The 13,887-nt window shown below is 43.1% G+C and overlaps 1 protein-coding gene across 1 annotated transcript in view; it reads right to left on the bottom strand.

Annotated features, from left to right (window-relative positions):
• The window catches only part of phyhd1 (phytanoyl-CoA dioxygenase domain containing 1), a 29,423-nt gene that overhangs the window by 11,588 nt on the left and 3,948 nt on the right, over positions 1 to 13,887 (bottom strand). The window contains exons 2-7 of the mRNA XM_078227556.1: positions 12,853 to 13,011; positions 11,306 to 11,381; positions 7,754 to 7,801; positions 6,633 to 6,688; positions 3,431 to 3,493; positions 611 to 677 (exon numbers count right to left, since the gene is read on the bottom strand). Coding sequence (XP_078083682.1) covers positions 611 to 677; positions 3,431 to 3,493; positions 6,633 to 6,688; positions 7,754 to 7,801; positions 11,306 to 11,381; positions 12,853 to 13,011 — 469 coding nt within the window. The remainder of the gene's footprint in view (positions 1 to 610; positions 678 to 3,430; positions 3,494 to 6,632; positions 6,689 to 7,753; positions 7,802 to 11,305; positions 11,382 to 12,852; positions 13,012 to 13,887) is intronic.

The following is a 13,887-nucleotide window of genomic DNA, read 5'->3' as shown; positions in this document are numbered from 1 at the left end:
AACTATCCTGAGACAAATCATTCAACCCAATTAGTACATGATAATTAACACGGGATTGAACTGAAGAAGTTCAGTAACATGGCTAATAATTTTAGCAAAAGAGGCCTTGTGACACAGTGGCAGTGCCCTCCGTCTGGACCAGAAGCTCTAGGACCCATTGACCATGGAAGGAACATTCATGATATGATTCAATGGGCTGATTATTAGCCCAGAAATCCTTCCTTCATCTCTTCACTATTCCCCAAAGGGGAGTAAGTGTGTGTGAAGATTAAAAAAAACAAATTCTTAGCATGTCCATAACAGATACATGATCATCCCAAGCAGTAGTCATTAAGTAGGTGAGTGACTTCATTAGTATAAACCCTGGAGGTGAAACCAGCATGGCAAAGGATGTTATAAAAAAATCTAGTGTTGCATCAAGTGTTAAATATTAGAGAGGGTCAGCGCTCTGAGCTGCTACTAATTAACACCAACAAAACATTAAACAGATAAGGTACTCAAACACTTTTGCTCTGTAGCTTTGAGAGATCCTGGGGACGATGCTCCCATCCCGCTGGGAGAATCGCGTGTCGGACGATTCGCAGGATTCACACATGCGTTTCCGACGCACCCGCATTTCCCAGTGCCAGATATCCGGCGTAGTCAGGACCACGCTGGAAACCAACGGGAACAGCTTGCTGGTAAGTGATTTAAATCTATTTTTAATCTTATTTAAATGTGATTATCAGGCCCAGGACTGAATTCCCCAGCCCCTTGGCATCTCCCACCCCATCAGTGCAATTTCACGCCAGCAAGGTTCAGACTAGCTCCCCACTTTCGGGGAACTAGCGGGGGGGGGGAGGGGCGGGGGGGGGGGGGGGGGAGGGGCGGGGGGGGGGGGGGGGGGGGGGCGGGGGGGGCGGGGGGGGGGGGCGGGGGGGGGGTGGCGGGTGGAGGGGGGGGGCAGTTGGTCTGCTGGGGGATGTCTGCTTTCTGTGATGGGGGGTTTGCAGAGGGGTGGGGGTGTCTGCTGGGGGGTCTGCCTCCCGTGGGTGGGGGAATAATCACTGCCGGGGGCGGGGGGGGGGTCGGGACTGGACCGCGAATGCTCATGGGGGCCACGATTTGGCCGGGGATGGGGGTTGGGGGGCAGCATTGCGAGGGGCCCAGGCTGGCCATGATCAAGCAGGCCAGCGAGCTACAGACTGACAGTTCGAGGCCACTGCGCATGTGCAGAGATCCGTGAATGTCAGACTCTGGCATGAATAAGCTCCGCCCCCCGGGCTATTAATGATATTCACGATTGTGACCTTTGCACTGCACAGAGTGTGGCCGATTCGAGTGTGAACTCCCACTGAAAAATAAAATTGTGATTTACACCAGTTTTCCCACAAATTCAGCACTTAGAACTTTTTTGGGAGAATCACCCCCCCCGCCCCCCGCCCCCCCATGTATATTTAGCCCTGCTTGCTTCAGTCTATGCAAATACTTCATTTTAAGATATTTCTGCCTATGCAACTATCTTTGATAACTTGACTACAAGAAGAATCAGAAGGCTAAAGATTAGCGAAAAACTGCCTGCATTCCTGAAGGGTACACAATGCAGGCAAACAGCAACATAACCACAGCTGCAAGGATTGTTTTTCTAAGTCGGAGATAACGAGATAACAGTTGAAACATAGATTGGATTTTAGTGTGTGTTTTTCACTTTGTTTTTGAGATCCATTCAGTTAAGGAGCTGGCAGTAGAAGCCAGTCTCCAAGTCTGCTTTTTCTTTTTGCTTGTCATGTTAATGTTTTAAGTTCTGTTCAATGAAAGAAAACCATTTTAAAACTTGTATCAGTGCTGTCCCCTCATCTGTTCAAACGAATGGATGGACCCAACAAACTTATAATACAATCAAGCAGTCAACATGGCTTCATGAAAGGGAAGTTGTGTTTGACAAATTTATTAGAGTTGTTTGAAGATGTAACAAGCAGAGTGGATAAAAACATTGGAATATAGAAAATAGGAGCAGGAGTAGACCATTCAGCCCTTCGAGCCTGCTCCGCCATTCAATATGATCATGCCTGATCCTGTATCTCAACACCATACTCCAGCACTCTCCCCATCACCCTTGACGCCTTTAGATGGACCCAACAAGCTGATAATAGATAAGATAGACAGAGGAGGATGACCATTTGCCACCTTCTCATTTTCATTCACAAATTTATAGCTTTCCCCCCTGCTAGCTCTTAGAGTTTTCCATGTTTTTGCCTTCAGTATTTTACTAGTAGGTCCATTTCAGTAATTAGATGGACGATAACATAGTGGTAATGTTACTGGATCAGTAATCCAGCACTGTAGTAATAAAGTGGCTAACTAATGCCCCGGGGTCATGAATTCAAATCCCACCAAGACAACTGGGAAAATTTAAAATTCAATTGATTAATCAATCTGGAATATAATTCATTAATGATGTCCAAAGATGTGTGGGTTAGGTTGATTGGCCATGTTAAATTGCCCCTTAGTGTCAGGGGGACTAGCTAGAGTAAATGCATGGGGTTATGAGAATAGGGCCTGAGTGGGATTGTGGTCAGTGCAGACTTGATGGGCCGATTGGCCTCCTTCTGCACTGTAGGGATTCTATGATCACGAACTACTGGGTTGTCATGTGGTTCATTATGACCTTCACAGTCCAAAGATATGCAGGTTAGGTGGATTGGCCATGTTAAATTGCACCTTAGTGTCCCAAGATAAATACGTTAGATGGATTAGCTGTGGGAAATGTGTGGGGTTATGGCAATAGGGCAGGCGAGAGGGGCTGGATAAGATACTCTGTCAGAGAGTTGGTGCAGACTCGATGGGCTGAATGGCCTCTTCGGCATTCTATTGATTCTATGATTTCCCCTTCAATGACGCTGCTTGAAACTTAAAATTCAGACAGGGCTGGATGCAGGGATGTTGTTTCCTCTGGCTGGGGTACAGAACAAAGGGTCACAGTCTCAGGATACAAGTTAGGCCATTTAGGACTGAGATGAGGGGAGACTTCACTTGGAGTGTGGTGAGTCTGTGGAGTTCTCTTCCACAGAAGGCTGTGGAGGCCAAATCAGTGAATATATTTAAAATGGAAATAGATAGATTTTTAGACTCTAAAGGCGTCAAGGGTGATGGGGAGAGTGCTGGAGTATGGTGTTGAGATACAGGATCAGGCATGATCATATTGAATGGCGGAGCAGGCTCGAAGGGCTGAATGGTCTACTCCTGCTCCTATTTTCTGTATTCCATTGTTTTTATCCACTCTGCTTGTTACATCTTCAAACAACTCTAATAAATTTGTCAAACACAGCTTCCCTTTCATGAAACCATGTTGACTGCTTGATTGTATTATGATTTCTAAATGGCCTAAATTTCAGCTTCCAGTCCGACCGAGTCACTGAGAGTGAAAGCAGATAAACAATTTCCAACATACCTTGAAGATATACATACTCTGCACAATGACAGGTTCCTTTAGTTCTAACTTCTGGGCGACCTCCTGTCACACGGAGAGAGATTCATTTAACAGTGGATATATACTTTCTAGTCTTTCTTTAGACCTACGTTGAGCAATGAGGGTGGCCGAATTGCCTGCACTCAAACCTCTTAAAGCTGCACTCACATAGCTCACTGGCAGTAACAGCAACAGGAAGCCTTTGGTCATTTTTTTTCCTTCACTCATATGGATATAAAACCAACGCAGTCAAGATACATGGACAATTTTAAAGTTTTAAAGCTTATTTATTAGTCACAAGTAGGCTTACATTAACACTGCAATGAAGTTACTGTGTAAATCCCCTAGTCGTCACACTCCTGTTCGGGTACACTAAGGGAGAATTTAGCACGGCCAATCCACCTAACCAGCACATTTTTCCGCTTGTGGGAGGAAACCGGAGCACCCGGAGGAAACCCACGCAGACACGGGGAGAACGTGCAAACTCCACACAGACAGTGGCCCAAGCCGGGAATTGAACCCGGGTCCCCGACGCTGTGAGGCAGCAGTGCTAACCACTGTGCCATCTGTGAGGCTGATCATCAGCATCAGAGGACTGATTAAAGGCCAGATAAATCAACATTTTCAGCTTTAAAAGGTGGCATGAAGAAGGTATCTTGCATGGGCATAGTCAATATTAAAAGGCATAGAAAAAGCAAATCTAGATAATTAAGTGAAATTAGCAATAGGACAAAGGGTTCAGGTTCAAACTAACTAAAGTCAAGAAGCTTTGATGCAATGACCAATTCACAGAATGAAGTACAAGTCTGAGTGGGGGCCAAAAACTGGAGAATCATTTTTCTGTAATGGGGGTGTGACACTAGTGTATCTTTAAGAAATGTATTTTTAATCATATATAAGCAAGCCCTGAACTGTCTGATGAGAAGTCTCTTTTATTGCTGCTTAAATGGGGTTTTGTTTATTTTTATTCTGGGCCTCATGTTGTGTCCGGGATTTTTATGACCCTGAATTGCTGGAGAAAGAATGATTGACAGGTCAGGTGGTAGGAGTTCTTTCACTTTCAGTTTTGGCCCACTGGGTGCTGTTTTAGTTAGAAGGTGTTCTACTTCAGGCTGGACGCCGGCAGGTTTTCTCTCTCTTTCTTGCCTTCCTGGAGTGAGAATTCTGTCTCTTGCGGTGGTTCATTGGTTAAAAGCTAGAAGCCAGCAGTGGCATCATCTCTACCTCCAGATCTGCTGGAAGTTACAAGTTTGGGAAGACAGAGTTTCAATTCTCCAACCAAAGGATTAAGTTCCAGCATCACGTGAGCATCCTTGTTTTCTGTGCTAAACCTGTGGCAGGTGTATGTTTATAGGGAAGTTTGTTTGGTTGGAACATTGCATTTAGTTGTTAAGCTTTCTACAATATCATGATTTTTTTTCTTGTTTGTAATTGGTAAAAGTTATTGCTATATATTAACTGTATTCTTAAATAAACTTTGTTTGATAAAAGCTCCCGGGTGGGTCATTTGAATCATGCCTGAAGTGAAACATCTCACGCTTACCCTAGCCAAATTCAAATTGCAAAACTCATGATCCAGGCAGATTTCATAAAACACTTTGGAGTTTCTGACCTGGATTATAACAGGGGTTACTAGAAATATTTTTAAGTAGATCATGTAGAATGGAGCAAATAGTCTTCATTGTCCATATCGACTTTGTGGATGTCTGTTCTGAAGCTTAAGCCAAGGACGCGCATTTAGACAATCAAAATCACAAACATAGGTCCCAATGATATCTTTACCAACTTCAGAAGCAACATTTAAAAATGCAGTAAATATCAAAAATATGGAGGGTTGTGGGACTGGAGGAGGTTACAGAGATAACGAGGGGCAACGCCTCTTTATGATCCACATAAAAATATTTCTGGTAACCCCCATTACACAAAAGTGAGTCTACAGTTCTTGCCCCCACTGCACACTTGTACTTCATTCTGTGAATTGGTCTTTGCATCAAGGGGGATTTGAACACAAGAATGGGAATTTTAAATTGGAGACAGTGCTGGACCAGGAACCAATGTAGATCAGTGGGCACAGGGCTGACTGCAAGAGAGGACATAGGCAGCAAGTCTACAGAGGGTGGAAGGTAGACACTGGCCATCAGTGCGTTCTCATCTGAAGTTAACAAAAGCCTCGATCCAGATTGCAGCCACAGGTGAAACCTGGGGTAGGGGGGGTTATCTTTTGAGGAAAGGCTGGGCCAGGCTGGGCTCGTATCCATTAGAGTTTAGCAGCCTGAGAGGTGATCTTATCGAAATATATAGGATCCTGAGAGGATTTGACAAGGCGGGTGCTGAAAAGATGTTTCCCATTGTGAGAGAGACCAGAACTAGGGGACTCAGATTAAAAATGAGGGCCCTTCCAATTAAGACGAGATGAGAACAATGCTTTTCTCTCAGAGGATCAGGAATCTTTGGAACTCTTTTAACTGGACAGCAGGATCATTGAGTAAGTTTAAGGCAAAGGTAAATAGATTCTTGACTAACAAGGGAGTCAAAGGTTATCAGGAGTAGGCGGAATGTGGAATTGAGGCCACCATCAGATCAGCCATGATCTTATTGAATGGCAGAGCAAGCTTGAGGGGCTGAATGGCCTACTCCTGCTCCTAATTTATAGGTTCATACAAGGACAGGACACGAACAGGTGACAGAGATGAAAATGGTCCATCTTGGTGATGGAGAGGATATGGGCTCGGAATCTCAGCTCAGGGCCAAACAGAGTATTGAGGCCACAAATGGTCTGGTTCGGCTTCAGAGGGCAGCCAGAAGGGGATTGAAATGGGTGTCCTAAGAATGGCACTTATACAATGAATTGGCTCTTTGCAATAATTAACTGGAGATCTTTTGGATGACGTACCGAAAAGAAACTGTTTGTAGGGTTGGGGATGAGAAGGTGTTGCTAAAATTGAATTCAGCAAAAGTTTTATTGCCTTCTACCAGGTTCCCAGTCAATTTGAAATCACAGAATTGTTACGGCGCAGAAGGAGGCCATTTGGCCCGTCGTGTCTGCACTGGCTCTCCAAACGAGCCATTTCAGTCTCATGTAACATGATCACCTTTATCAGGCATGACTGCTGTGCTGATTCCCATATGCTAGTAATTACAGAGACACTCCATCACACTTATCGTACACTCAAGATATACCCACCTGAACTTTGAGTGAATGTGTGAGATTTTTGAATGTAGGTTCCAAAGCATGAAGAGCTGTGGAGAAGAATTATATTAAGAGTGAGTCTCTGAGCAAGAGAGATACCCTGCAGAAAATGAAACACTAGAATTAATGACCGGTGGGACCCACTTGGAGGATAATCTTACTGTCCCATCAATCAGATTTCTTTTCATTACAATACAGGGTCCCAGCTGACGTAAGGTGCTTGTAGAAGCTTAATTTTTAAACAAAAGCATAATAATCACTCAATAATGATAAAAATGGGCAGCATGGTGGCACAGTGGTTAACACTGCTGCCTCACAGCACCAGGGACCCGGGTTCGATTCCTGGCTTGGGTCACTGTCTGTGAGGAGTTTGCACATTCTCCCTGTGTCTGCATGGGTTTCCTCCGGGTGCTCCGGTTTCCTCCCACAGGCCAAAGATGTGCAGGTTAGGTTGATTGGCCATGTTAAATTGACCCTAGTGTAAGGGGATCAGCAGGGTAAATATGTGGGGTTACGGGAATGGGCCCTGCATGGGATTGTGGTCAGTGCAGACTCGATGGGCTGAATGGCCTTCACCTGCACTGTAGGGATTTTATGATTCTACTCTATGGTTCTATGAAAGAGAGGTCTGAGTTCTCACTGTTTCCGTGAATGTTTCTTGCTAATATCCAAAAGAAAACACCATATGAAACTAGTGTTTCAGGTTGGAACATTCTCGCACAGAACATCAGTCGGGTTTTCTAACAGACTTTATTGCTCTGTGCGGAGACATTTGGTTTCAGTTTTGCTGCAATGGGATTATTTCAATCAGTCTCAGTTTGTCTGGGTTAAGGAGCGGAAAAACCTTCAACAGCTCCTTCCCTGATAAACAGAAGGCCCAATGAGCAGGTTAAAAACCAGCCTGTTGAGGAGATACAAAAGGCTTTTCAATTCACTCAATGCTTCCGTCTGCTTTATGAGCATTTTGCTGACATTTGGAATCTAATAATTTCACTAAAGCTTGGAGTGAATGCTGATGGCCCCCTCAGAAGAATGTGTTGATGCTTCTTCAGACAGAATAAGAAAATATGGAACCATTCTCTTTGTTCCCAAGTAGTGTGAAACAGTAACCTTACCGTGTCCAATTTTATTTAAGGATTTCTCCTTTGGTATAAGAAAGTCACCTGAACAAAGAAGAAAATGAGAATGAATGGATACCTGATCTGCCCTGGCTCAGTAAGACATCTTTCTAATTCACCTAAGGATTTTAGACTTCTCAGTTGCTCAGTTGGCAGATACACTTGCTGGTGAGTAGTTCAGCCATTTACAAGGTCCCAGGTCTGAACCTTATCTGTGTTGTTAGCCTGGGCACAAATAGCCTTCTTGCCCCTGGGTTATGGAGGGAGAGAACAGAAAATAAACAGCAAAGTCTCCACTCATGAACGCTGCGCAGTGATTCCCTTTAACAGTGAATATACACGGAGCGGCACAGTGGTTAGCACTGCTGCCTCACAGCACCAGAGACCTGGGTTCAATTCTGGTCTCAGGTCACACTGTCTGTGTGGAGTCTGCACGTTCTCCCTGTGTCTGCGTGGGTTTCCTCCGGGTGCTCCGGTTTCCTCCCACACTCTAAAGATGTGTGGGTTAGGTTGATTGGCCATGCTAAATTGATCCTAGCATCAGGGGGAGTAGCAGGGTAAATATGTAGGAATACGGCCTGGGTGAGATTGCGGTCAGTGCAGCTTCGATGGGCCAAATGGCCTCCTTCTACACTGTAGGGATTCTATATTAAATGAAAAGGTGACTGATATCCACTGTAAATCCTTGCCACTAAATACATCATTCACTGTCAAAGTCCAGACATGAAGAATGAGCAATGTACTAGAGGACAGCCAGTGTCCTTGGAACGGTATCCCAACAGGAGTCAGCAGTTTTAGGGCAGGAAAAGAAAACAATAATTGTACCATAAAGAACAGATGTTTGTTGCCATGGTGGAGGTTCAACGCACTGCACAAGTGTTGACAGCTATTATTCCTTGCTGGGTCCCTGATCTTAAGCCATGGTATATCAGAGTGCTATCCAATTGGAGACCATGGGGAGAGGGGAAGAGGCATCCCTCATCTGTCATTTGTCACTTTCTAGGTAATTATTACAGAATGGCATAGTGGAGGAAATCCATCAACTCTCACCCGCAGAACTAAGAATGAGGACAAATGACATCTAAAAAAAGGAGCAGTTTCATTCCAAAATATTGATACACGTTCTACATTGTCAGAAGGCATGAACTTGCATTTATATGGTGCCTTTAATATCTTAGTGAAGTGCAGTCACAGCTATGGGAAAATCATAGAATGATGCAACACAGAATGAGATCATTCAATCCACCATGCCTGAGATGGCTTTTTTAGTAGAACCATCCAATTAGGTGGCAGAGTTGAGAGAGGTTTGCTCCCTGGTGTCCTGTCTCCAAATGCAATATAACCAGCTAAAACTAAAACTTAAAAGCTTTTCTAACTTACAAGGGCTCCAGTTGCTAAGCAATGACTGCTACTTCTATTCTTCATGCTGTAACCCTCTCTAAGCCCAATAGAATCACAACCATTGTTTTCCTAACAATTTTATTATCTCTCCAAACATGCTGGACATTTTGCAACATCTCAGAAGCAAGAAAACAAAGGTTGTTTTAAGGGATTTATATTTGTATTGGTAGACATTAGAATTAAGGTATAATTCTGAGTGTGTTTAATATTTCTGTCCCTGGAAGGGTAAAACCTATAGTTAGATTCATGCTGAACAAAGGTGTTTGTATGTTTGGGGATTGGTTTCAATTCCAACTGTGATTCTATTGTGCTTAGAGAGGGTTACAGTATGAAGAATAAATAGTAGTAGCAGTTGTTGCTTTGCAACTGGAGCCCTTGTAAGATAGAAAAGCTTTTTAAGTTTAGCATATCCCCCAATTCCATCTTTTACTAACGTTTTATGCTCTTAAAACTGAACTCCAACTCTTTTCACCCTACCTGCAACTGCAACACGCTGTCCTGCATCCTATCCTTTTCTTCTCCCCTACGTACTCTATGAACGGTATGTTTTGACTGTATAATGCACAAGAAACAATACTTTTCACTGTATCCCAACACATGTGACAACAATAAATCAAATCAAATAAACAGGGAATGAACCTCTCTCAATTCTGCCAGGAGAAGCTAGACAGGACAAGGGAGTTGTAAAGATGCAGGCTTCCTAAGGGACAAATTACAATTCATATAACCAGAGAATTGGAACAAAAGGAATGTCTAAGATGCCTCGAGTTAAAAGAACAGAGACCAAGATATTTAACAGAAAAATGCAAGGAAGAAAGTGATCTGAGTTAAAGTTAACTTCGTGTTGCAAGACTTTTTACTGACTTAAAGAGACAATTGTAGTACCAAATTTAAGGTAGGATAGCAGATTTCAGAGGTAAATGAAACATTTGATACCATTTTATTAGAGTCCGGAAATTGAGAGTTAAATCAATTGTGAACAGCTTGTACAGCAGTCAAGCCAAAAAAATCCTAAAGGTGTCGATGTAAATCCTGGACTGGATTTACTGTTGAAAGTGGAGGAGAAGCTTTTCTTAAAAGTATCATTTAGAAAACGTGGATCTGATCTTGGAATACAAACCACTAAAGGAAAGTATTATTATGAATGAAGATTTTAAAGCATATTTTGGGAATGGAGTTTGAAAACTCTCATGTGACAATCATCTGGTAAGACTCTGAGGAGAAATACCCAGATACTAACTTGGGTTCAGAGTGGAGTGTGTGTATTTGACCACAACCAATCTGTGTGTTTAAAGGTATGTTGTGTTAATGAGAACATTGTAACTTACAATATACTTTGTAATTGTGTTAATTAAAATGTGTGTGTGGGGGGAGTAAAGGAGTATTATATTATAATCCAACGTTTTTATGTTTAATTTTTTCCCCTGTTGTTAAAACGAATTAGAGGTCCTGTGATTCTGTTCCTTCATGTTTTTATTAAAAAGTAGTAAAAGTTACAGTCTTGTGCGCCAAGATTCCATTCTGGAATCTTCCTGTCCAGTCATAACATCAACTAAGATCACTAAAGCATTCCTGAAATAGCAGGAAGGGCCTCTGAAAATAGTTAGATTATTATTTTAGATAGAAATAGACTCAAAAGAAAGGACAAGCAGAGAATTGACAATCAGAACAATTATATTTTCACAAGCTGACAGTGCATCACAACAATCAGAATGGACTGCTGCTTATCAGGGATTTGAAGTGTGTAAAAGTCTCAATTTTTGGTTTGAGTTGAGGAGGAACTTCTTCACCTAAAGGGAAGTGAATCTGTGGAATTCCCTGCCCAGTGAAGCAGCGGAAGCTACCTCATCGAATGTTTTTAAGGCAAGGATAGATAAATGTTTGAACAGTAAAGGAATTAAGGGTGAGCGGGCGGGTAAGTGGAGCTGAGCCCACGAAAAGATCAGCCATGATCTTATTGAATGGTGGTGCAGGCTCGAGGGGGTCAGATGGCCTCCTCCTAGTTCTTATGCTCTTATAACAAAAGTAACTGTACTTCAAAAAGATAATTCATTATGTGAAGTGCTTCACTGTGATAATAAAGGCGTCATATAAATGCAAATGTTTCTTTTATTAATTAACCTGAACACAGGTCACATTTGCTTTTACCTTTGCCATCAAATACTCCTTTTTCAAAAAAGAATCGAATTTTGTCCCCACTTGTCAGGAAGTAATCTTTGTTTCCCTAAAAAACAATTGCAACAATTAACAGCAGAATCTCTACAACCCAGAATTTGTTATGAAGCAGAGATCCGCTATGTAACCACCAACACACTTGCTCACCTGCATCTTCTGAGGCCAGTCAGGAATGCATTAAGACAAAGAAAAAAAAAGGATTCCTCTCAATCTCCAATAGCCATGGAAAGTCAGGAGAGTTTGATGGCATGCATTAGTGAAAAATAAATTGAAACCAGATATTAGGAGCAAGTTCCTTACTTAAAGACTGAAAAAACCTTTGGAACAACCTGCCAGGAGAGAACAGTTGTGCTATAAACAATTGGAGCTTTCAAAATCCAGTTGGATGCTTCAACAGGAGAGTTAAAATAACAGGGGGCAGCACGGTGGCACAGCGGTTAGCACCGCTGCCTCACAGGGCCAGGGTCCCGAGTTCAATTCCGGCCTCGGGTCACTGTCTGTGTGGAGTTTGCACATTCTCCCCGTCTCTGCGTGGGTTTCCTCCGGATGCTCCGGTTTTCTCCCACAGTCCAAAGATGTGCGGGTTAGGTTGATTGGCCATGCTAAATTGCCCTTAGTGTCAGGGGGGACTAGCAGGGTAAATATGTGGGGTTACAGGGATAGGACCTGGGTGGGATTGTTGTCAGTGCAGACTCGATGGGCCAAATGGCCTCCTTCTGCACCGTCGGGATTCTATTGAGTACCAGGGGCACGAGCTTCACTTGTCTGCGTGGAATATTCTCATCCTTCAGTTATTTGTGTTCTTATAAACAACAAAACCATTGGACTTTTCAACGAGATTAACCACATTTGCTTTCGTACCAGTGCCAATAATAAATCAAATCAAATGAGTAATTCACTTCCTGACACCTCCCAACTAAAGAATGCAAGGCTTTAATTTAAGGTTATGGGTCAATCTGAAACAAGTTATCATTCCTTTGGTATTTGATTTGATTTATTATTGTCACATCTATTAACATACATTGAAAAGTATAGTTTCTTGCGCGCTGTACAGACAAAGCATACCGTTCATAGAGAAGGAAAGGAGAGATTGCAGAATGAAGTGTCACAGTCATCGCTAGGGTGTAGAGAAAGATCAACTTAATGCGAGGTAGGTCCATTCAAAAGTCTGATAGCAGCAGGGAAGAAACTGTTCTTGAGTCGGTTGGTACGTGACGTCAGACTTTTGTATCCTTTCCCCGACGGAAGAAGGTGGAAGAGAGAATGTCCGGGGTGCGTGGGGTCCTTAATTATACTGGCTGCTTTGCCGAGGCAGTGGGAAGTGTAGACAGAGTCAATGGATGGGAGGCTGGTTTGCATGATGGATTGGGCTAACATTTAAACATTTTAATTAATTAAAATATCACATCCTTAAGTAGACACCCTGTCATGCACATAAAACACTATAGGCACACGCACTGCGATCACTGACAAACACACACCAACACCAAGTTCTTTCACGCACACACCTAAATACAAACCTGTCTGTTAAGCTGCTCCGTTTCTTGTGTTGAGAATTCAGTGCGAAGTTCTTGGGGAACCTCCATCTCATCAATAATGTCTGAAATCCGTGCTCTCAGAGAGTCACACTCATCTTCTGTGAAAAACCCTTCAATTGCAACAAAGCCATCTTTCCTGAACTGGAGATGAGGGGAAGTAAAGTTTTAACAGATAAATTAGATCAGAACCTGCTCATTAAATTCTGTACTCATGGTCAGCTCAGCGATAACCCTCTCAGTCCTGAGTTAGATGGTCATGCGTCCAAATCTCACTGCAGGAGTTCAGCACACAATCTTACCTATAGCTTAATTGCAGTACTGAGTGAGTGCAGCACTTCCAAGGTGTGATCTTTCAGATGAGAGTGTGCTCTAGTTTGCTATTCAATAATCTCCGTCAGATGGCACACACGGACAGCTGTGATGCCACGGTAATGAACAGCGCTCCGAGACCCACTGGTACTAAATGCAAGGAATGTAGAGGCATGTCCTGCGCTGTGTCTCACAGTGATTGAAGCACCGGACTACAGTTGAGAAAACAGCCTGTGAACCTGCTCCAAGAATGATGCCATTTCTATGGTAACAATGGATGCTATCTCTCCACCCATCACAGTTTACAACTGAGATTTCCACATGATGCAAGCGATGGCCCAGTGGTGTTATCACGAGACTATTAATCCAGAAACTCAGCTAATGCACTGAGGACCTGGGTTCAAATCCTGCCACAGCAGATGGTGGAATTTGAATTCAATTTTTAAAAATATGGAATTAAGAATCTACTGATGACTGTGAAACCATTGTCAATTGTCGGAAGAACCAAGGTTCACTAATGTCCTTTAGGAAAGGAAATCCACTCTCTTTACCTGTTCTTGGCCTACATGTGACTCCAAGGCCACAGCAATGTGGTTGACTCTCAACTGCTCCCCAAAGGCAACTAGGGATGGGTAATAAATGCTGGCTAGCCAGCGACGCCCATGTCCCATGAATGAATTTTAAAAATGACATGGGCTTAAATATGGT

Source organism: Mustelus asterias, chromosome 13 (genome assembly GCF_964213995.1).
Source record: "Mustelus asterias chromosome 13, sMusAst1.hap1.1, whole genome shotgun sequence".
Classification (NCBI taxonomy): domain Eukaryota; kingdom Metazoa; phylum Chordata; class Chondrichthyes; order Carcharhiniformes; family Triakidae; genus Mustelus; species Mustelus asterias.
The sequence above is the reverse complement of the archived record's forward strand: the minus strand, read 5'-3'. Positions and strand labels throughout refer to the sequence as shown.